Source organism: Medicago truncatula, chromosome 3, assembly GCF_003473485.1.
Source record: "Medicago truncatula cultivar Jemalong A17 chromosome 3, MtrunA17r5.0-ANR, whole genome shotgun sequence".
NCBI classification, from domain to species: Eukaryota; Viridiplantae; Streptophyta; class Magnoliopsida; order Fabales; family Fabaceae; genus Medicago; species Medicago truncatula.
In genome coordinates, this window is record NC_053044.1 from 42,145,968 (window position 1) to 42,169,749 (window position 23,782).

General features: G+C 32.3%; 3 protein-coding genes across 4 annotated transcripts; all 3 read left to right on the forward strand.

Moving 5' to 3' along the window:
• The first annotated feature begins 7,371 nt into the window (after positions 1–7,371).
• Positions 7,372–12,229, forward strand: LOC11442685 (U-box domain-containing protein 6). Its single transcript, XM_003601760.4, has 6 exons — positions 7,372–7,644; positions 8,282–8,451; positions 8,828–9,013; positions 9,194–9,301; positions 9,654–10,816; positions 11,170–12,229. The coding sequence occupies exons 2-6, from the start codon at positions 8,398–8,400 to the stop codon at positions 11,957–11,959; spliced, it is 2,301 nt and encodes a 766-aa protein (XP_003601808.1). The 5' UTR covers positions 7,372–7,644; positions 8,282–8,397; the 3' UTR covers positions 11,960–12,229.
• Positions 12,230–13,288: 1,059 nt separating this feature from the next.
• Positions 13,289–15,465, forward strand: LOC11429086 (OVARIAN TUMOR DOMAIN-containing deubiquitinating enzyme 4). Of its 2 annotated transcripts, none has more exons than XM_024778500.2 (5): positions 13,289–13,587; positions 13,880–14,001; positions 14,220–14,260; positions 14,938–15,036; positions 15,178–15,319. In XM_024778500.2, exons 1-5 carry the CDS (start codon positions 13,542–13,544, stop codon positions 15,203–15,205), a joined length of 336 nt encoding a protein of 111 aa, XP_024634268.1. In that variant the 5' UTR covers positions 13,289–13,541; the 3' UTR covers positions 15,206–15,319. The 2 variants fall into 2 exon arrangements, with proteins under 2 accessions (XP_024634268.1, XP_024634267.1); XM_024778499.2 differs by having other exon boundaries at positions 13,292–13,587; positions 15,164–15,465.
• Positions 15,466–18,533: 3,068 nt separating this feature from the next.
• LOC11444172 (ankyrin-3) lies at positions 18,534–23,480 on the forward strand. Its single transcript, XM_003601762.4, has 4 exons — positions 18,534–18,937; positions 20,067–20,342; positions 20,874–21,011; positions 21,626–23,480. Exons 1-4 carry the CDS (start codon positions 18,620–18,622, stop codon positions 23,198–23,200), a joined length of 2,307 nt encoding a protein of 768 aa, XP_003601810.1. The 5' UTR covers positions 18,534–18,619; the 3' UTR covers positions 23,201–23,480.
• Positions 23,481–23,782: the final 302 nt, after the last annotated feature.

Consider the following 23,782-nt stretch of genomic DNA (forward strand, 5'->3'; position numbering starts at 1 on the left):
TTTAAAAAAAATATATGAGAAAAAGGATGTATATGTGCTTTTATAAGAGATAAAAGACCTAAACGAAAAAAAATAAAGATAAAGGATCAAAGTGTTACAAATAAATAAGATAAATGACCTCTAATGTAATCATGTCTATAATTAAATAAAAATTAAAAATATAAAAAGTTATCTTATGATTATAATAGATTTTTTTTAGAAAAAATTGACTCATTTATGATATTTAATGTTGTCAATGTATATTACATTTTGATTGGTTGATATCATGAGAGGGTAAATATCCTCTAAACAAGAGAGGGTAATCTAAAAAAAAACCATTTAATATGGTTGCCAACAAGTTCAATACCACAATTGCACCTGGTGTATATAAGTTTCGCATATAGGGTCTTTTAAAGAAATAATAATTCCAAAATGCAACTAGCTAAAACATTTGTAAATGGTTGTGCCATGTTAGATAAACAACTTATTGGCTTCCTGTAGCTCAGATAGTTATCATGATAATCCCTTGTATAGCGTCCTCGTGAGCTTAGCTCAATTGATAGAGACGATGCATAAAATATGCAATATTCGGGATTCGAATCTCGGCCACCACTAAAAAAGATAATCCCTTATGTACGAGTTATTTTTATAATAAAAATAAAATGAAATTGTTTTTGTAGCAATCAATCAATTATCATCATCTTCATCCTCAATCAACCTCCAAACAGCATATTTTAGGTCTAGTAAGGATCAGTGGTGTTGTTTTTGGGAAACATGTTTAACGTTTTCACCACTACTTTGTTCTCAAATTTATGTGCCTACACGAGACAACAAATGGTAAGATTCGACGACTGCAACCTCCACCAAGTTGACGACACTAACGTGTAGTCGTCATCCCTTGAAGCAAATTTGGACCAACCTGCGAACTAAGAAATCCCTCTTTGGAACTAAGGAATTCCTCCTCGAAACCTAGATATCCAGCGGATTCCACCTTTCAACGGTGCCTTGGAGGCTAACAACCTCTTTTGTGATTTGTGGACAACCGTCCAACAAGAATCTCATATAAGTATAGAGCAAGGTGAAAGTCTAACTCACATCAAGAACGAATGGTGTAAACTTACATCGATCATTGCTGAAAACCTAGACCCTTATCAACACACGATCATGTAAGAAGATGAAGCAACATTCTCCTTTATCTGTTTGTTCAGAGTTCTATATCCATATTTTCACCACCTATTTAGGTTTCCAAGGCCCACATATAAAGGATATTGTAGTAATTGCCATCCAAGGCCGTAGTCTAGGAGCCAAAGATCATGTGTGAGATCTGTGGGAAGACACGACCCCCGTGACAAAGGACACATTGACTCTCCTCTATCCCGTGTAGGAATGAGATGGAAAAGTAGTTCCCAATCTCATTATCGCTACCACTGTTCCACCTTGTTAGAGAAATCTTGTTTTTTAGATGGGTTACCCCAACAAAACGCTTTCACCCATAGTGGACCGTCATAATATTCCTAAGGACCTGAAAGACCTCCAAAAGGACTCTAAAGACCTTAAGAAGGCGTTAAACACCCTTGAAAGGAGGCCTAGGGCCCCGGGCGCGCATTGTCCATGGCGCCGCCTCAATAACCTCTAGAATGTTCTAGAAACCGCCCTTAAATACGTAAATACCCCTATTACTTGGAGACTAAGCAACCAAAACCCAAGCCCATAAGAGGCTATAAATACCACCCTTAAGAACACTCTCACCTATCGAATAATCAGTCTAAAACCCTAGTATACGAAGAAAACCCTAATTCTCTTTACCGTACTTTTTCGTCAAGTACACATAGGATAAACGAATATCCCGTACATGAAATCTCTTTAAAAACCCTTATCATAGGAGTCTAGCCCTCGAACAAACAACACATACAACCATGTCGAGACGGTAGATGATTTCCTTTCATTTCGTGACGCTAGAGTCCACTATTCCAAACCCTAAAATCAACACACTGACGATCCTTACTTGCTTGATCGTTAGTGCTTTGTAGGTACACCCATTAGCGGAGCCACTCTTGGGCTCGGGTGGGCTAGGACCCACCCCGCTAGAAAAATATATTATTTTTAAGGTGAATTAATACATATATTTAAATTTTAAGTAAAATTATATTGTGTCACACCTTCTTCTCCATCTCAGTATGAGTTATTATCACACTTTCAAGTCATTCGAAATGTATAGATAATTATTTTGAATTTTTAAGGTATGCAAATTAATTTTTTGATGGTCAACTTTGTGTTTGATTATTATTAAATCATAACTTTTGTGTATAGATATATTATAGTTTATTTTTATGGCCCACCCAAACTATTTTTTTTTTGCTCTACCACTAGGCACACCATCCTCCACTGTCCATAGCTAATTTATCACCATCATTTTTATTGTTAATCAACCTCTAGATCTTAAATCTCTAGTCCGAAAAGGATCAATTTTTGTATAAACTATAAGTTATTTTCATTAGTTATCTTCTAAACTAAACGCCACCTCTAAAGGGTAAAGTTTAATTTGGACCATTGAAAAATTGGTCTAACTTGAACCAATTAACTTAAACCATTGATCAAATAGGATGTATAGATTTTATGGTAGTCCATTTGCACATGAGTTGCTCTCACACTCTTCCTGTATCTCTCTCCTTTGATACACCATCACCAACCTTTCCATTCCTCATTCTTGTGCTCATCTATTGTCAATTTTTTTGGACTTTACATTACCAAATTAACATCGATCATCTAGATGTTTACTCACCAGCATCACCCCTCAATTCACTCCAACCACCACAAGTTAAGATATGTAGACATCATTAAAAATAAACTTTTTGATGCTTCCATTTTTTAATACAAAATTTCGTCACTTCTTCACGTTATGTCCAGATTCGGAGTTTTTTTCTCACCCCCAAATTGGAGTTCCTGGTCTTTTTCTGGTTTCAGATGAGGCAGTGAAGAAGAAGGGGAAAGTTATCAACAAATGAGGTGAAATTTTAAAAGAGAATGGAATCGTGGGAGAGATAAAAAGTATGAGGGAGATAGAGCTAATGGGTTGGATTTGGTGCTGCTAGACCATGATAAGTTTAGTCACTTGATCTAATCTAGTGATGGAAAAAATTGGTCCATGATGGACCAATATTCCCATTGGTCCAAACTAAACGCCACCATCTTAAAGTACTTGTGGAAATAAGTTGAAATTATCTTTTGAACAATGTCACGGGCTTTTTTCACAACTTATTTCATACATTTGACCTCACAATAAGTTTGTCTGAACCATTATCAATAATTTTGGAACGAATTTAAATCCAAGCTAACAATTTACACATGTGATTCAACCATTCTTGAAGAGTTTATAAAAATACATATCAATATGATTGTGCTTATTAGATAAAACCCTAAGCAGTGATAAGTTTCTTATTCATAAAGTCACTCACACACTACTACAAATAGGATTGCAAACAAAAAAGTTCAAATAAACTCAACATAAGTCAAATCAATGGTCCCTTTAACCAATATTTAAATTTTAAATTTCTAATTTCTAAACTGCGCGCCCCATTCTATTTCTAGAGAAGTGAGATCTTACAGCTTGAAGCTTCAAATAGCAGTGAGACCTTTTCACTGTGAATGAAGAAAAACACAGAGTCACAGACACATCCATCCTAAAATTACGGATGCCTGCCGTGGGGTACTATGATTATTAGGGCCGATGTCAGTGGTCAACTGATATTTGCGGTTTTAAACACAACAGTATGGAGTCATGGAATGCTTCTGGGTCCACATTTTTTATTCAATTATAGAGGCTAATAATTAAATTTATGTGAAATCCTGTTGTCCGTACGACTATGTGGACACATTCACTGCCATTACATTTGACTGTTCAACACAAAACAAAACTAAACCTACCTAGTCGATCTATACTCTACCTGCCCCCACCAACATCCCATGATACTACAATACAAGGATGGAAATTTCTAGCTGGGAAAAACTCTCACTCGTCTTGTTGTACTCATTAGTCTTTATGCAGATATTTTTTTTAGCTAATTCTTTTTTTCAATAAACTAAAAATTATAGTTAATTAGTATAGTTATAATTATAGGAATACTTATTTATAAATGAACGTTCATCATCATATTCATATTCATAATAATACATGACATTTACTCATTTATCTCTTGGTCCAACTTTAAATTACCAAAATCTCTGTTTTTTAAATTACCACAAAATACATATTGGTAGCTTGTCATTAGCATAAACTATTTATTCACAAAAACTAAATATCTTGGTCAATATTCAATACTAGTTACTTGTATGAAAAAAATGAGTTAAGTCATTAAACAATTGAGTGACTATCTAATAAACAATTTTTTAAGACTTTTTTGAATAAGATAAAAACTACAGGTATTGTATTTTTGTTATAAAAAAAAAAAGGGTTAATAGTGTTTTACCCTGGGTAATATAGGTTATTTTCGATTTTTTTTTTCTGTAAAATATTTTTTTTTTGAATTTCATCCTTGTAATTTGAAGATTTTTTGGTTTTGAACCTTCATAGAAAATTTCACCCCCTGTAATATGAGCAAATCTAGGTTTACCCCCTTATAATTTGAGCAAATTTCGGTTTACCCCTCTGCTAATTTGAACAAATTTTGGTTTACCCCCTGCCATATCTTCGATTTTGTACGGTCAAAATTCACGAAGGTCCAAAACCAAAAATCTTCAGATTACAAGGACGAAATCCAAAAAAAATATTTTACCTGGGATAAAATAAAAAATGACATATATTACAGGGGGTAAAACACTATTAACCCTAAAAATAATGTACGCATGAAATGTGGATTTGATATACAGCAAAACACACCTATAAAAAGTTCATGAAACAAACTACAGATAGTTCATGGGATTCGATTGGTTTATAGGACCGACCTAATAATTTTTAAAAGTAAGTGAAATTTAAAACAATTTTGAATATATGAGGCTATTTTTGTTCGACTATAAGGCCATTTTGCTTGTAATATTTAATGAAAAATAATTTATTATTTGGAGGTCTAAAGCGAAAGTTTTAGTGGCTTTACTCTTGAGTCGGCCCTATTAATTTATGAGAAATGCTAACCTGTGCTCTTAAAGTACAAGTTAATAAATCAAATATATAAATAGTTTATTGGAATGTGTCGATGACTTGTTTTTAACAACATTGTGATCAATTTCTCAAAATGGTGTAGATGACTCTAATTAAGGGTGTACTATCAATTATTTATTTTAGGTGGATCTGAGATCTAACTTTGGTGGTTCTTGTTGTTTTGGATCTGCCTAGTTTCCATAATGACGTTTGTCATTTTTTTAATTCTGGAAGACATGAAAGTGCTCTTACACGTTCAGTAAATTAACTTTTCTAGCATCCCGCCATGATTTTTGTGAAGCACCAAATTTGCAGGATTAGGTAAACCCGTGGTATGATTTTTGTGATGCACCAACACCACATGCTAAAGCTTTTTGGGCACCCTTTCAATTTTGATATCATTTTGCTTTATTTCTCTAATTTCTTTCTAGATTATAGTTTCAGTTATCAAACAAGGTTAGCATTCACACGAGTGTCTAGTGAAATATGTATCTTAGAAAAATAAAAGGAAAAAGAGATTTAATTTAAAGAATATTCTTAATTGCCAAAGAACTTGGAGATAAATCTTGCACATACATACAACAAAAGTATACATGAGTTTGAATTTTCTAAAAACAAAATATGAGGTATAATATTTGAAGCACATGAATCTACTTTTTTTTTTTTTTGTTGCAAAGCACATGAATCTACTTAAATTTTAAATGACCCATATGCTTTTCCATGTGACCATGTAGTCCAATTCATCACCACCCAACACGTTGGATTGCAAAGTACTTATCATTTTTTGACATACAAAATTACTATAAGACAATATAAGACTGAAATAATGCATGATTCCATTTTTTTTACATTTATTTATGACTGTACTTAAATAACGTACCACTTAAATTAATTGCCAAAATAAAATCATATATAAAGTAGCTGTCTGGCAGATCCTAAAGAGTAATTCTAAAGATTTTAGTACAATAGTTATTATTATTTTAAAAAATAAAATAAATCTCATAAAAAAAAGAAGAAGTGAAAAGGACAAATTTGTCAGGAAGCAAGTATTATGAATGATTTATGACAAGTCTGCTAAGCGACAAACAAGGAGGTCGGCAACTGTCGGCCGGTGAAGCGGGGGAAAGAGATATAACAGCATTCATTTCATTCTTATAAATCCAAATTTCCCTCATTTAATTTTAATTAATACAGTTATTTTACCATATACTCGGTCTCAAATTCTATGATATTTTAGACATTAAAAAAAGGAAATTTTTACCGTGCTTCCGACACATTAGTTAAAACCTTTAAATGACAATTTATCATACAAATATGTGTAATCAATGCATCGGAAATCAAAATATTTGACATTTTTATAAAATAATTTTTTCTTTTTGAATTCTTAAAGAGTACTTCGGGGGCACTCGTTAACAAGACCCTTAAAAAAAATACTCCATCCATCTTATAATAATTGTCTCTTTGACATTTTTTTTTTCTTAAAATAATTGTCACTTTATAATACTCTTATTTATTGAATTTCATCTAACTTAATTACTCAACTAACTACAATTAATAAGAATATTTAGTAAATGATAGTACTAATTTTACCATTGAAATCTTCCTTAATAATCGTGCACAAACCTTAAACGATTATTATTTAAAAACAGTGAAAGTATAATTAATTTTGTGTGGGAAATAGTATTATTGAATGTATGTTTTCACGTCAATTAATAAATACAATATTTTTTTTTAAAAAAATACGACAACTTATATTCATTAATTGATATAACAACATATATTATTGAATGTATGTATTTTTTTTTACATAGTTTATAACAACATATTATTATTTTTTGAATCAATTACCTAATGTATGTATTGTGAAATAGCTTTGTACATAACAATTTATACGAATCAATCTCTTCATAAGTTGATACGATAATACATGATTTGATCTATGTGTACAATAATTAATTAAACCATTTTTTTAGATAGACAAAATAATAAAGTTGTTATAAGCTTCACATAGAAGTGAAATATAAACTTTGATCCTAAATTTTTTGTTTTCTTTCAAGAAATTTTGATCCTAAGTTTGATCTAATAATTTTAACATTTTAATCGGACTGAGCTAAGACTCGTGAACAATTAAACTATAGCTTTTTTTAGTCAATAATAATAATAATACAATCAATTAACTTAAACCCCATTTCTAATAAAATCCATATATCCTTAAAAAAAAATAAAAAATCCATATAATATATATAGTTTATTTAGAATTTACGCCATAACGAAGAAGGGAGTGGTAGTAACCAAATCTGCATATTTTTCCTATCCCTCCCTTCCTCCTTCTTTCTCTTTGTTGTCCTCTCTGTCTTCTCAACAATTCGTTGTTCTGTTCTTACCTCAATGCCTCTCTGTCTCTCAAACACAAAAACTCTCATACATAGATCGAAACAATACCTAATTTTTGTGTGTATCATTTTTCTGAATTTTCATTCTCATTGGCTTAAAATGATATGATTGTGATTCTTCTCTCTTCTTTTTTGCGGGTAAACCTTCCTTCAAAACCCTAATTATCATTCTAATCTGATATCTAAATCACATTTCTGTTGCTGAAGGTGATATTGTTTGAGACAATGTCCTAGCTGTGAATTATGGTTTTAAATAAAATGTATATTGGTTAATTTTATTTGCTTTGAAATTATTTTCTTATCAACATTAATTGTTTCCTTCAATGGAAAATGTTCAATTTGATTTGTTTACATTTTCCACTTTTTGTGTTTAATCTTTGGTTTAAACGGTCTATTATGAAACTTTTGCTTTTTCTACAGTTTTTTCTTTTCTTTTGACGATGTCATTGACAAATTAATTTGAATTGTTAATCATTTCTGTGGTCTATTTGGTTGGAGAGGAAATGATGAAAACACTAATCAGAAAGTGATGGTTATTTATTCCTCTTTAATTATAATAAGGGCATTGCAAATCTAATGCTTCTGTGATTTGAGTTCATCTTTGTCTTGGTTATGTTGTACATTAAAAAAAAAAACTGTGGTCACTGCATAAATAAAATAGCATGAGATTTAATGTAGTAGTGATATGCGTTGATGCAGTTTTTTACGAAGATAATATTAAAATCACTTAATTATGGTATTTGCTGATGCATTTTTTTGTTTTAATTCTAAGCAGGCTGAAGCAGTTTGTTTATCACCCCAATAGGCCAAAACTATAAGTTGATTTCTTTCTTGATTAAATCTGGATACAATTGAGATCATTTAGGACCCAAGTTTACACAGTGGATGTGAATGATGGATGTTTCTGAGGTTGAAGAAAGTTTCTTTGCCGCAAGCGATGCCAAGGTATGACATAACTTTTCTAATGGCAAATGTTAGTTGCTAGTTATGATTTTATCGGTGAGGGGAGTAAAAGAAAAGTGACCAAGTCCTTATGCAACGGTATAAATTAAGGACAAGCAGTCAACTTGCTTAAGTATTAATTGTTTAACATTTTGTTTTACATTTACTTAGAAAGATTTTAAGAAAATGCGTTGAATTGCATGCCAAACTAAAAATATAGAGCAAATATTTTGCATTCATTCTCTACCATGCTTTTTCTGCCCATCGTTTCATATTCTGTTCGACTTTTGTTTTTGGTGAAATGTTGGACGTTTTATTTGAGTAATTTTCTGACTGCAACATATTATCTTCTAACCAATGCATCTCTTATCTTATGCAGTTACATGCAGAAATGTGCAGAAGTCTTTCTGCAATATATTGTAAAGTATTGTCATTATTTCCTTCTTTAGAAGCTGCTAGGCCTAGGAGCAAATCTGGAATTCAGGCATTATGTTCACTGCATGTAGCATTAGAGAAGGCGAAGAATGTACTTAAGCATTGCTCAGAGTGTAGTAAACTTTACTTGGTATGACTATTGTTGTCTGATATCACTTTTATTTTATGATTTTGCCTTTTAGTATGGTAAGTTTTATCTAATTTACAGTAGCACCTCATACTTATTTTCTTATGTTGGTTGGTGAGGTTATTTAATTTAATCTGAAATACATTTTTAAAGTATCTTACAATAACTTTACTTATGATGCAGGCAATAACTGGGGACTCTGTTCTTCTCAAATTTGAGAAGGCCAAGTGTGCTCTTGTAGATAGTCTTAAGCTGGTGGAAGATATTGTTTCCCAATCCATTGGGTATCAGGTGATAAATTTCAACGATATGGTTGTATAGTTTCTCTTTTCGTGTTTGAATTTCATTTATATTTGATTCTAGATTCATTATCTTGTTCAATTAAGGAACGATCTATCTCAGCCTTTGTTAATTTTGTGTTCGATGTATGAGCAAGTGGAACCTATTTATTCTCTGAATTAATTCTTTCCAAAATAACCGAATGCCACCTCGTTTGCTATATTCTGGTTTCAGCTTTCTTAAGACTTATGCTAATATGTGAATGTACATGCACATATGGTATATTTGCTTATCATGGTCATTGTTTAGATTGTTCAGACTCCGAGTTTGATTATTTTTTCTTTGTGAATTTACCTCTGTTCAGATTGATGAAATTGTGAACGAAATTGCTGGCATGGTGTTTGCGCTTGATCCATCGGAGAAGCAAGTTGGGGATGATTTAATTGCATTGCTTCAGCAGGATAGAAAGTTTAACAACTCTAATGATAGTAGTGAACTTGAGTGTTTTCATATGGCTGCTACTAGACTTGGAATCACATCTTCCAGAGCAGCTCTCACCGAAAGAAGAGCTTTAAAAAAGCTCATTGAAAGGGCTCGAGCCGAAGAAGACAAGAGGAAGGAATCAATTATTGCATATCTATTACACCTTATGAGGAAATACTCCAAGTTATTTAGAAGTGAGTTCTCTGACGATAATGATTCTCAGGGTTCTCAACCTTGTTCTCCGACCGTTCAATCTTGCTCTCCCAACGTCGTTCCTGGTGGTCATTGTCAAGTCTTTGATAGACAGATATCAAAACTTGGTTCCTTTAATTTTAAACCTAACAATAAGAAATCAGGTCAAATGCCCCTTCCACCAGAAGAGTTAAGGTGTCCAATCTCACTGCAACTTATGAGCGATCCTGTTATAATTGCTTCTGGGCAGACATATGAAAGAGCTTGTATAGAAAAATGGTTCAATGATGGCCACAACACCTGCCCAAAAACTCAACAGAAACTTGCACATCTTTCTTTGACTCCTAATTACTGTGTCAAGGGTCTTGTGGCTAGTTGGTGTGAACAGAATAGAATCCCTATTCCCGAAGGCCCTCCCGAATCTCTTGATTTTAACTACTGGAGATTGGCATTATCAGATTCCGAATCCATTAATTCAAGATCTGTAAACAGTGTCAACTCTTGCAAATTGAAGGGTGTCAAAGTTGTTCCACTTGAAGAGAACAGTATCTTAGAGAAAACTGAGGGAAATGTAACTGAAAGTTTCTCTGCACAGGAAGAGGAAGACAGTGAGAAGTATCTTAGTTTACTGAAAGTATTGACCGAAGGGAACAATTGGAAAAGGAAGTGTAAAGTGGTAGAGCAGTTAAGACTGTTGCTGCGGGATGATGAGGAAGCCAGGATTTTTATGGGGGCTAATGGATTTGTTGAAGCACTTTTTCAGTTTCTTCAATCAGCTGTGCATGAAGGGAATGCGATGGCTCTGGAAAATGGAGCTATGGCTTTGTTCAACCTGGCTGTGAATAACAACAGGTAGGACTTAAATGTTTTTAGATTTGAACAGTAATGTGAATCTACTTTGTATATGTTCACAAATTTAAAACAGTCATCATTATTATTCCTAGTGCTCAAGGTCGAAAATGCAGAGAAGACGAGCATAGTTCACAAGTGCATGCTGAAAATAACGCTGTCACCTATTGAATTTCAACTTTTATTTAGGACGTTCGAATGTTAAACTGGACTAAATATTTTTTTGAAGAAATAGAAGAATTAAGTTCCAATAATTATTTCTGAATTAGCATAATGGTTGCTATTTTATTTCTTTTGTTCTTTCTTTTCTTTAGTGCAATTCATTAACATAAACTTGATCACTTTTTCTTCAACAGAAATAAGGAACTTATGATATCAGCGGGAATCTTATCGTTGTTGGAGGAAATGATTTCATGCACCAGTTCGTACAGTTGTGCAACCGCCCTGTATCTTAATCTTTCTTGCCTTGAAGAAGCCAAGCATATGATTGGCGTGAGTCAGGCCGTGCAGTTCCTAATACAGATGCTTGGAACTAAGATAGAAGTCCAGTGCAAGCTAGATGCCCTCCATGCACTGTATAATATTTCTACCGTACCCTCAAATATTTCGAACCTCCTTTCATCTGGCATCATCAATGGCCTACAATCCCTTCTTGTAGGCCAGGCCGAGTGCTCATGGACTGAAAAATGCATAGCTGTTTTGGTTAATTTGGCAGTTTCTCACGAAGGAAGAGAGGAAATGATGTTGAATCCTGAACTGATAAGCACATTGGCTTCTATACTCGATACTGGTGAATCCATAGAGCAGGAACAGGCTGTGTCTTGCCTCCTAATATTATGCAACAGAAGTGAGAAATGTTGTGAGATGGTCCTGCAAGAAGGCGCTATACCTGCATTGGTGTCGATAACGGTAAATGGTACCTCAAGAGGAAGAGAGAAAGCCCAGAAACTCTTGATGCTCTTTCGAGAGCAGCGACAGCGAGACCATTCACCTGCTAATACTCAAGACTGTTCACCTGAAGCTGGTGATTTGTCCATGCCTCCTCGAGAAACAAAACCTCTAAGTAAATCAATATCTAGAAGAAAAGTGGGGAAAGCTCTTAGTTTTCTATGGAAAAGCAAAAGCTATTCCGTTTACCAGTGTTAGTTTTAGAATGTAAATCTTCTGGGGATCTTGCTTTTTATCACCCCTCTCACTCATGTTCTCATGTAAATGGCTGCTTATTTTTTAGACTTGAAATGGATGAAGAGTTGTACAGGCATGTGTAATTTATTGAATTTTTTTTTGGGTTAGATTTACTTTATGAAGGTTAATTATGTCTCATGGTGAAGGGAGATTCCTAATTCTTGCTTAGCTAGTAAAGAAAGAACAAAACACCATAACTTTCTACTTAATTTTTTGTATTCTCATTTTCTATATTTGAGGAGTTTATGATAGATTTTGAGATGCAAGTTGATTTGAAGATTTTCCAAGTCATAAATTTAGTATAAACTCCATAATATTCGTTTTGTATGATTTTTTATAGTAGTCTAAAGGAAAATGGTCAATCACTTAATAAATTTGGGTGTAAGAAGATTTAATTATTAGTCTAAACAAAAAATAAGAATTTTAAGTATAAGAATAGAAGAAATTCCTTAAAAAAAAAGTATAAGACAAGAAATAGAAAATTTCAATAGCTCTGTAAGAAAAAATAAACAAATTTAATTGTAACAAACTTAAATAATTGAATAGGTAAATTTACTCAAAAAAAATCCTAAAGAGATCTTTTGAAAGAGATGACAATATTGCTTCAGTTTTTATGGAACACTATCTGTCATATTAATGCAATTGGAACAAAAGAGAGGACTGAACATAAAGTCCAAAATTAGAAAAAACTACAGCTATTTGGCACAAGGAACAAAGGTGAAGACCAAAGAACCAATTCCTTATCAGGAGGGAATGGTAGGTTTCTAATATTCATTCATCACATTCATGAATTTGAATATATAGCTGTCTGTCCACAATCTGTTGTGGGGTCCCATAAATTTGGCTGATCATCCTCTCCTTACGTGTCTTGTCTTGCCTTTGAAAGAACAAAAGCCACTGTTTCATATACCTCCCTGGACAAAATCCTACATGATATAGGTTTCTGACTTTTATATTGTTTTTTCTCTCTCATTGGTCCCGACACCACACACATTCGAATTGTATTTACACATGTTGATTATGTCCGACTTTGTGTCTAAATAACGCACCTCATACATTCTCTCGTTGCAAAACTTGTTTAACAAGCAACTTACGCCCATAACCTCACAATTGAAGTTATACCTGAAAACTCAGTAAAAAAACTTAAAAAGAAAAAACCATGAAAATTTGTTCTATTGATATATGAAACAGTTTATAACTTTGACAAATTGAAAGGCTATAAAGAAAAGTTAAAAAAAAAAAGCATCTGATTCTATTATTGAGTGCTGAAGCTCACGGCAACACACCAAAAGAAAAGATGAAAAGTTAGAAGGAAGTGTGATGCAGGATTTATAGTTGATCAAAAAGTGTTTCTCTTTTATGTGATAAATAGAACAAGAGTATTCTTTTTACTTAAAAATTATAAATTTCATAAGAATCTATCCATGACTTAAAAAGTAATAAATATCTTATGAACTATGGTCTGAAGACGAGCAATATACTGGTTATTCTTCTTCTGAATTAATGTTGTGCTTGATTTGTGTTTGCTTTTGCGGTTCAAGTGATGCTACAATCAGAAAGATCACTACGTAGCAACCTTCCAATAATTCGTATGTCTTAATTATTTAATTTTACTTCTTTATGACTATTCTGCTTGAAAAACTTCTTTATTCTTACAGTGCTTGGATTCGATTAAATTTCTCACGAAAGCATCATTTTGTTAAATTAGAAGTGATGATTTAGTAGTACTAGTATATAGTAACTGCATGGTTATAAACCTATAAATCCAATTTCAAATGGAGAGGAGTTACTGTATCACTTGAAAAATATGCACGTGCTTTGCAGCTTATTATTAATTTTTCTGATTCTACTTAATTTTGAAACGTTTTTTTGTTGTTGCAGGAATACCAGGAGATGGTAGATGTATGTTTAGATCTGTGGTCTACGGTGCCTGCCTCAGAAAAGGGGACCCACCTCCAAGTCTCACCAGGCAAAAAGAACTTGCAGATGAGCTCAGAGCCAAAGTGATTGACAGACTAATCAATTTTATTTTTCATCATTAAACTAATAAATTCTAGTTTGTCATACTTATCGTGAAATTATGTAGCGTAATTAGTTTTCTGGTGTGGACAATCAGCAACATTTGTGCAAATAGTGCTCAAATTATATATGGCTATTATATGCTGTTCTTTCAGTTTGATGCGTCCAAGTCTTTATGATGGGAAAACATTATTATTTGCAGGTTGTGGATGAGTTCATCAAGAGGAGAGTAGACACCGAATGGTAAGTTAACTATCTTGACCAAAAAGTTTGGTTACAAATTTACAATAACTAATACTTATATAATGAGACTGATTTGGGACTATTCTGTTAATTATCATACAAGCAAGTTTTGGGTCATTTGTTTTGGTAATAACAGCAAGTTTTAGTTCATTGGAATAACTTTGTTTTGTTTATTGCCTTGCTAGAATATCATGTTTATGCACCAGTCCCTAATATTTTGAAGAAAATAGTTGTAGTCCGAGTTGCAACACAAGTATGATATAAGAATGCCTCACGTTAATTTAATAATGCACGTGACCGGGACAAAACAAAACATATTTTTCCAAGGAAATGGATTCTCTGCGGTGAAAATCTCTCACCTTTTCTCCCGAGAGACAATCCACGCCCTTAAACACCTTATCGTTTCTATTTTTAATATTCAAAGCCCTTCTGACTTGATTTCACAAGACTCTCCATAAACCGGAGATGATCTGGTCTCATTTCTAATTAGTAGTATTGTATCATCTAAATCTTATCAATTCTGAATTCCTTACCATAAAGTGGTATAAAATGCCTAGATTATAACATTGTTACGTTTAAAAACTAGTCTTGAATACTTGTTTCTAATGTTTTCATTAGTAGTGCATAATGAAGTTGAAGCCTAGTATTCAATTTCATGTTTAATTCATTTTGTACAGGTTTCTTGAAGGTGACTTTAACACTTATACGGTACAAATGAGAAAGGCTCAAGTATGGGGAGGAGAACCTGAACTTCTAATGTCGTCGCATGTTTTACAGTTAAGTCAATTTTCATTTGCAGAACTTTCATATGATACATGTTATATACCCAGTGTTAAGAAGACACAGAGATACATGACAAAATATTCACTGATATTTTAATCATGATGTGTCTTATGGTTTTAGGATGCCTATAACAGTGGTCATGCAGGATACGAATTCCAATAACCTTAAAATTATAGCTGAATACGGCCAGGAGTATGGCAAGGAGAACCCTATTAGAGTCATCTATGATGGTTTTGGTCACTATGATGTACTGAAGTGTTCAACATGATCATACGCAATATGCAATCCAAACTCTGCAATTTAAATTTTCATGTAACCTAGTAGTAGTAATAATTAAATGTGTTATAACTTGAAAATGTGCTTCAATGTGATTGTGACGTCTTAGTAGTACCAAAGCAAAGCAAATTCTGAATTTCTGATCAGGAGAAAAATGTTTTTATTAATTGCAAAAATATACTAGTATATTTTTTCTTTCAAAATAAAACAAAGAGCGTACCCGTGAAATTACCTTGATTGCTAGGGACATTGCATAATATATACTGCAAAAACTAAGAAAAAAATATAAAATAAAAAAACTGTTGAGACCTCTATTGGCTTAGCAACAAGTCAACAAAAATTGACGGTTGTCGCAAAGAAAAAGAAAGCTCCCAAAGTAAAAAACAAATATAGGATTATAGAAAAATGAATTTGACTAACATAGTCATTCTTTCCTTTTCTTTCTTCATTCAAATAATAATAAAGTACCATAAATGAGTTGGTTTCTTTTCTTTAATGACTAAATGGTCGTAGTTTTCGTAAAAAATGAAATTTGCTAAAGAAGACGACACGACTAGAGTTCACTGGCTAAATTTTGTTAGCCATGTGGAACATTATACTTACTATAACTGCACTAAAGAAAGAGCGAGACATTGTCAAGGCTTAAAATAAAACCATGTGCAGGCCAAATACGGATTGATATTTCATGGTAAATTGACCATAGTGCTTTCATTGAAAATATCTACAAACGGTGACATCTAACCTTTATGTCCCTCTCAGGCCATCGATCTAAGCGAGGAGTGCTAACGTTCTCTTTTTAACATACTCTTTTATTAGATGAGATTCACGGTATCACACATTAGAAATAAATTTCGTATACAGTAATGAGACACATGAATTTCACCAAATAAGAGTGTAAGTGTTAGAGAGAGTAAGTAGAGTGTTCTTAGCATCTATCTGATTCTAGTATTTCTCGCTATAAAATCAAGTTCTAGCTATTTCCCAAAATTTTGGTCCAAAACAAAATATTTTCAAAAAAAAAAATGAAGTTCATCTACATAGCATTTTCATATTTTTACATCGATCAATATTTTTCTACATAAGAAAAAAATTATACATTAGTCTAATCTAACTGGTCTCATATAAATAAACCGTAATCACCTGTATAATTTTTTTATTTGATGATAAAAGTGTTTGTCTAATTTAACAAATCGTTGAAATGGAAATGCAAAGCAAGTACATGGGTCATTGATGTATGGCTTGTAATTTGGGTTATGATGGTCAAACCAAAACAAGATATATATGGTAGATCCAACAACCAAATAATATTTTTCCATAAGTATGGTCAAATTTTTTCAATCATTTTCAACCAAAACTAGGTATGGGAGTTAAATAGTATATAGTAGTAGCTTTTTTTTTTTTTTTTTTTTGTCAAAAGAAAAATAGTAGTTTATTTAGTTCTTTTTTATATTAAATGTGTGCTAAAGAGGTAGACTCCTAAAACTAACATGACTGAGTCTAACAAAAGAGGGAGAATCCTATAACTCAACAAACTAAAATTTCAATCTTGTTTGAGAGAAACGTCAACATTTACCGTCTGTTTGGTAGCCATGACAAAAAATATCCTCCAAGGACAGCTTATTGAAACATATCCTACACAAATATATTAGAATATTTAAAAATAATTATCCTACAAGAATAGTTTCATCATTTACACATAATATATAATATATCTTTATTTAGCTTATCTAACATATATATATAAGACTTATGTATTCACTCATAAAGTTTATAAAAAAAATTAAATTGTTGATTTAGCAGTGTCAATGGATTTTTTTATTTAAAAAAACTATAGAAAATCATTTATTACTTTTTTTATTATTATTTTTTATAATTTATGAAATTTAAAAATTAATTTGAGAAAAAAATATTGAATAGTTTCACAAAGTCATCTTGTCTTCTATGTGTATGCGTATGTGTGTATCAATATACGATAAGTTAAAATAATATATATTTTTTAAAAGAAATAAAACAATGTTATTATGTTTGTTATAATTGAGGTTATAATTTTTTATGTGCATATAATTCTTTTTTTTTCTTGACAAATTTTGTTCATATGTCATATTATTTTTGTCGAGCTTTATATCATATCACCCCTCAAAAAAAGAGCTTTATATCATATCTTTTTCTTTCACATACATTTATAAACGGAGTTATTAAAAGTGATTTTTGAAAGTAGTCTTATTTTTTTTTTGAACAAGAAAGTAGTCTTATTTTTAATCAATAAAAATAACTATATTTCTTAATCAGTGTATTATTTGGTAAATTAACTTATACTATAATGAAATGCATAGTGTACTAAAAAAAACTCCACGATATTTTTTTAGATACCACTTGTAAAAAAAATTAGATATCACAAATATTGTAAAAAAAGATTATATCTTTTGACAGTCAATTTTGTAAAAAAAAGGTAAAATTCACAATACTAACATTATTTTTAAATATTCCATAAAAAACATTATTTTTAAATATATATATATATATATATATATATATATATATATATATATATATTTTGAAGGGATTTTTAAATATATTTGTACACCAATAGACTATAATTTCATTAAAGAAAACAACAAATAAATTGTAATTACAGATTTGTATAAGTTCTATATTGATTTTGACTGCATATATAGCGCAGGCCATATGGGGTAAGGCCGATAGTCATACAAGTGTTGGCAATTTACACAATTTCATATTTTATTTTCAAAGTACTTGTCAGAGTACAATTGTGCAAATCCCGTCACCTTTAGCCAATTCAATTTGCAATTTTCTTTTTTTATTTTAACTAAAATAAAATTTATATAGTTACCAAAAGCAAACATTTTCTCCTCTAAAAATTCACCTTATTACACCATTGAGTAGTGAGTGACACTTATATTACACATCAATTGGGTAATATTATCGTGTTTAGAGCGTTGACATCAACTAAAATCATTAATTTATATTTCATTATTATTTTTTGTTCAAATAACATAATGATTAGAAATTCACATCTTATCAATTGAATTAATTGATTATTTTATGACATAGTTGAAGACAAATAAATGATTTTAATTAACACTGATATGGACCCACATTTTATTACGGGTAAATATGAATTTTCCCTAATACACGACCTACTATACTATATAAACATCAATCAGAAGCCCGATTTCCCTCCTCTGCCTTCATTTCTGGTTTCTATCGAAAATCACGGACACATTTCATTCCTTAAAAAACAAACACTAAAACAACATAGTTTCGGAGACTAAAACAAAAATGATGGCGTTGGTGAGTCCTAGTACAGGGCTAAGGAAACAGGTTTTTCCAATTGACTACGAAACAGAGATGTCGCAGCGTCTTGTTGATGCAGCTCATCGTGGTGACACGGATTCTGCCATTGAATGTTTAGCGAATCCATTGGTGGATGTTAACTTCATTGGAACGGTCATGTTGAAGTCCAAAACAATGGAGATCGTGCTTCAAGATGAGTCACCTCATCGAGTAAATTCAGTGTATGAAGAGTTCAAAATCGAGGTCACTGCTCTGTTTTTGGCTGCACATTCTGGAAATTTGACGTTAATTCGTAAACTACTGGTATGCAACCGTTCCGAATGTTCTGCCTTATATTGTGTTTTCGAAAATTATGTTCCTTGGACGTTTTGATTATTTGAAACGTGATTTTGGCCATGATTAACATTGTTGTAATCAATAATATTCAATTTGTGATTGTGCTTGGTGATTTTGATTTCATTTGATTACAAATTACGCTTTATCATTTAGTATGATCAATTTATTTAGCTCATGTGAACTATGAAGCACAAATACTCATCGGATTAAACGTGTCTCTCTTGGTCAGACACTTATCGTGTCCAACACATGATTGCATTTGTCGTGTCTGGTATGAGTGTTTGAGTCGGTGTTTTGTAGCTTATGTGCTAATTAGATCATTTATGTGTTTGAAACTCGTTAAATAAAACAGTTAAATATGTGACGGAGTTATCATTTGTTGATCGTTTCATTCCCAATGTATCAATGACACGCGAATTTTCTCTTTTCCCCTGCATTCTAATTTTTTTTTTTTTGGAGTCACATGATGCAAGTTGAGTCATTTACATGTTTCAACAATGTTATTCACACACAAGGCAATGATTGGATTGATAACGACATTTATCTTTTACACAAAATGTTATAAATTGTGTGAAAGACTTACAAGTTAATCCAATATGTAATTATGTTTTTTTTAAGGGAATGTAATTATGTTTATAATTTGATTTAGCTTAGACGTCCAGATTGTGGGTTTGGTTGGATTTATTTTCATGTATGGAACTATGTTAGGGGTATTTTTCTATCCTTATTCTTTCGGATAATTGGTCCATATTTGATCTTTCTATCCAACACTAAATTCCATTAACTTCTTTTTTTTTTTTCTTTTTTTCTTTTAACTGAACAACATATAAATGTTATGATATAATTATCATCATTATATCATGCATCTTATTTTAGCTATTACTAATTTGTCTGATGTAAGAACTATATCTTTTATTTTATTCTATTTCCATGAATTACCCTTTTAACTCTAAATTGAATTTTATACATATACGAACATCTTAAAATGTTCAAAAAATTAGTTGTGATGTCATATGTTACAAGAAATTTTATCTAAATGTGTTCAAATTGTCACACCATTCGTTATTAACTGACTTTTGGGAATTTCATTTGATAGAATGTGGGAGCTAATGTAAATGTGAGATTGTTCCGAGGCTATGCTACAACAGCAGCAGTGAGGGAAGGCCATTTGAAAATATTGGAGGTCCTTATCAATGGTGGGGCGTCACAACTTGCATGTGAAGAGGCTTTACTTGAAGCAAGCTATGTGGGACATGCAAGATTTGCTGAACTACTGATGCAATCCAACATGATCCGTCCTCATGTTGCAATACATGCCCTTGTCTCTGCTTGTTGCAGAGGATTCACTGAGGTTGTTGATGTACTCATCAAGGTAAGACCATTATAATTACTAGGGTATGTCCGCTATTTTGGGTATCATTTACACAAGTCCTCTCAACTAAATGTAATCATATTTAAGACCTATCAGACATTAAATATGGATACCTCTATTACTCGTTCAAAGTCTCATCAATTAAATGTAATCATATTCTAGACATGTTAGACACTAAATATGGATACATTTGTCGGTCAAGGTTCAATGTCTAGTCTCTTTCACTAGACCCAACTCCTATTGGTTCTATCATTTATAATTTATCAAAAAATAGTGGAAGGTACAAAATTGCATGTAGTTATTTAGAAAATTTCAATTATTTGATTTAGTAAAAAGGGAAAAATTGTAAATTAAATAAAGAGTAGAAATAGAAGAAAAAATGGCTACACCAAAATTTGGTAACCCCTACGTATATTCTTTAATAAGAGACGTGTTTTCTCTTTAAAACTTCTGGTAAATGCTGTTCAACTATAGACAGAAAGAAATACCTATGAATATAATTGATTACTAAATGACACTTTTTGTTTGCAGCATGGAGTGGATGTTAATGCAATGGATAGGACTCTGCTTCAATCTTCAAAGCCATTTCTTCACGCTAATGTTGATTGCAATGCATTATTTGCTGCTGTGGTCAGCAGGCAGATAAATGTAGTTAGACTACTGTTGCAGGTGGGGTTCTAACTTTGATAAGTAATAAACTTCACATGGGATAATAAACATGTCTAGGTTTTAAAGTGATAATTGATTAATTGTGTTGGTTAATAAGGCACACCAAGTCAACTTTATTTTAATTTTTTTAACTTTTGGGCATGTCATTATCATCATCGAAAATAGTATACTTCTTTTGATAGTATACCTTAACCTTTAACATATTGTCTGGTATTCATCCTTACAAAATTGATTTATAAGGTGAGAATGTTACTCTTTATAAGCCCTTTTTTCAACACACCCTCTTACACCCAATACTGTTCGGCTTGGTGCGTGGATAATTTGGTTGGTGGCCCTGATTAACAGACTATGAAACCATATTAGATTAATATTAGTTTTAATTCATTCATACAAAACTGTTTGTAAAATGATTCTTTTTTCTTTATAAACAATTTTCAAACATTATATCTTTTTAATATGGGGCTTGAGTTTTTCTCAAAACACTTTGCTCAATATTATCAAAATTTACTAAAATCCAATATTAGCCTGTCAAGTTTCTACATTGTGTACAGTTATTTTGCATAATATTGACCAATCTCTGAAAGAGGAACTAATTTTCTGATTTTTGCAAACAGGTTGGTGTAAGGCTAGATACCAAGGTCAAATTAGGAGCTTGGTCTTGGGAAAGAGATACAGGAGAAGAATTTCGTGTAGGTGTTGGACTAGCTGAGCCTTATCCAATCACATGGTGTGCTGTAGAGTATTTTGAATCAACTGGTACTATACTCAATATGCTTCTCTATCACCTCTCACCTAATAGTTTCCACATTGGAAGAACTCTCTTGCACCACACCATCATGTGCAACAATGAAAGAGCATTGAATATACTTTTAAGTAATGGTGTGGATACAGAACTAGTAGTGCAAACTACTGAAGAAACCAATGTACACCCTATTCACATGGCTGCGCGACTTGGGTCATGCAACATTCTTCGGTGTTTGATTAATGGTAAGTGTAACTTAGACTCACAAACAAAGTTTGGTGACACGGCATTGATGATTTGTACAAGGAATAAAAATGAGAAGTGTCTAAGAGTTTTAGTGTCATCAGGAGCTGACTTGGGGATAGTAAATTTGTCTGGTCATTATGCAACTTCAATATCAAGTTCTAATCAGTGGACTCAAGTTTATCAGAAAGCAATTCTGGATATAATTAGATCCGGAACAGGTGTTAAATCAAGTAATGCATCTAGATTTTCCGCTTTGTTATTTGTCACTCGCGCGAATGACATAGAGGCTTTGAAAAAGCTCATAGAATACCGGAATATAAATCTAGATGAACAAAATGGAAATGGACTTTCAGCTGTCATGATAGCTGCCGCAGAGGGTAACGTGGAAGCTTTCAAGGTACTTCTTCATGCTGGAGCTGATGTAATCAATCTTAAAAACAGATATGGTTTGACAGCTCTAAATCTCATAGACTTGAACCAAAATGGTGAAAATAAGGAAAATTTTCACAAGGTGATGTTTGAATATGCACTTAAAAAGGGATGTCTGAATATTAGTACTTTAACCGAGCCAAATCCTCTTCACCGTGCAGCTTGTTATGGAGACATAAGCATTGTTGAAAAATTATTAAAAGAGGGCTACTATGATGTGAATGGTTTTGATGGAAATGGATATACACCATTGATGTTAGCAGCAAGAGAAAGTAATGGAGAAATGTGTGAGATTTTGATATCTTATGGAGCAAAATGTGATGTTAAAAATGAGAGGAATGAAACAGCACTTTTACTTGCAAGAGAAAATAACAAAGGAAATGATGCAGAGCGTGTGATACTAGATGAGTTAGCTAGAAGAGTAGTGTTGCGTGGTGCATGTGTGAAAAAACATACAAAATGTGGTAAAGGGTTGCCACATAAGAAACAATTGGTAATGATTGGTGCTGCTGGAATTTTACGTTGGGGGAAATCAAATAAAAGAAATGTTGTTTGTAAAGAGGCTGAGGTTGGACCAAGTGAAAGATTTCGATGGAACCGTAGGAGGAAGTTTGATGTTGATGAGTTAGGAATGTTTTATGTTGTTACTGCAAAAAATAAGGAGGTGCATTTTGTTTGTGAAGGTGGGGTTGAAATGGCTGAGTTATGGGTAAGAGGGATTAGATTAGTAACAAGAGAAGCCATTTTTGGTTCTAGAGCTAATACTGGCTGAGGGAATATGGTTATGGATAGAAATTCATGGACAAGGTTGGAGAAAATACTTGTGGTCTCGTGCTATATGTATCAAAGTTCCTTTTGTTTTGAACATATAAACCAAGTTTTCCATGTATACTTCATACCATAGTCATGTATAATTGACTTTCTTTGTTGTAGATTTTAATTTTGTTGATATCTTCAACTAGGTGCGTAAGATTATAAATTGAAGTACAATTAGAGTGTATGTTAGGAATGTGAACGTTGATTAGATAAAAACGATTAAGGTGATATTTAAACTATGCGGCTCATCAATCTAACGAACTGATATATTAGGTTGGACTCTACTTGCATATTTAAGTCGGGCAATCCTCTCCCCCCTCATCCCTTTCACGTTCCCTTCAATTTTTCAAAGTTACCAACGTTTAGATTCTAAAATATGCATCATGCTTTTAAGGTTTGGATTCTAGAATCAAACACAACGAGTAGACAAAAACTACAACAACATGAATTAAAAGGTAAATTAAACACAAAGATTATGGATGAGCCAAACTAATTTCTTCATTGGGTTCAACCATACACGCCACAATTTCTTCAAATA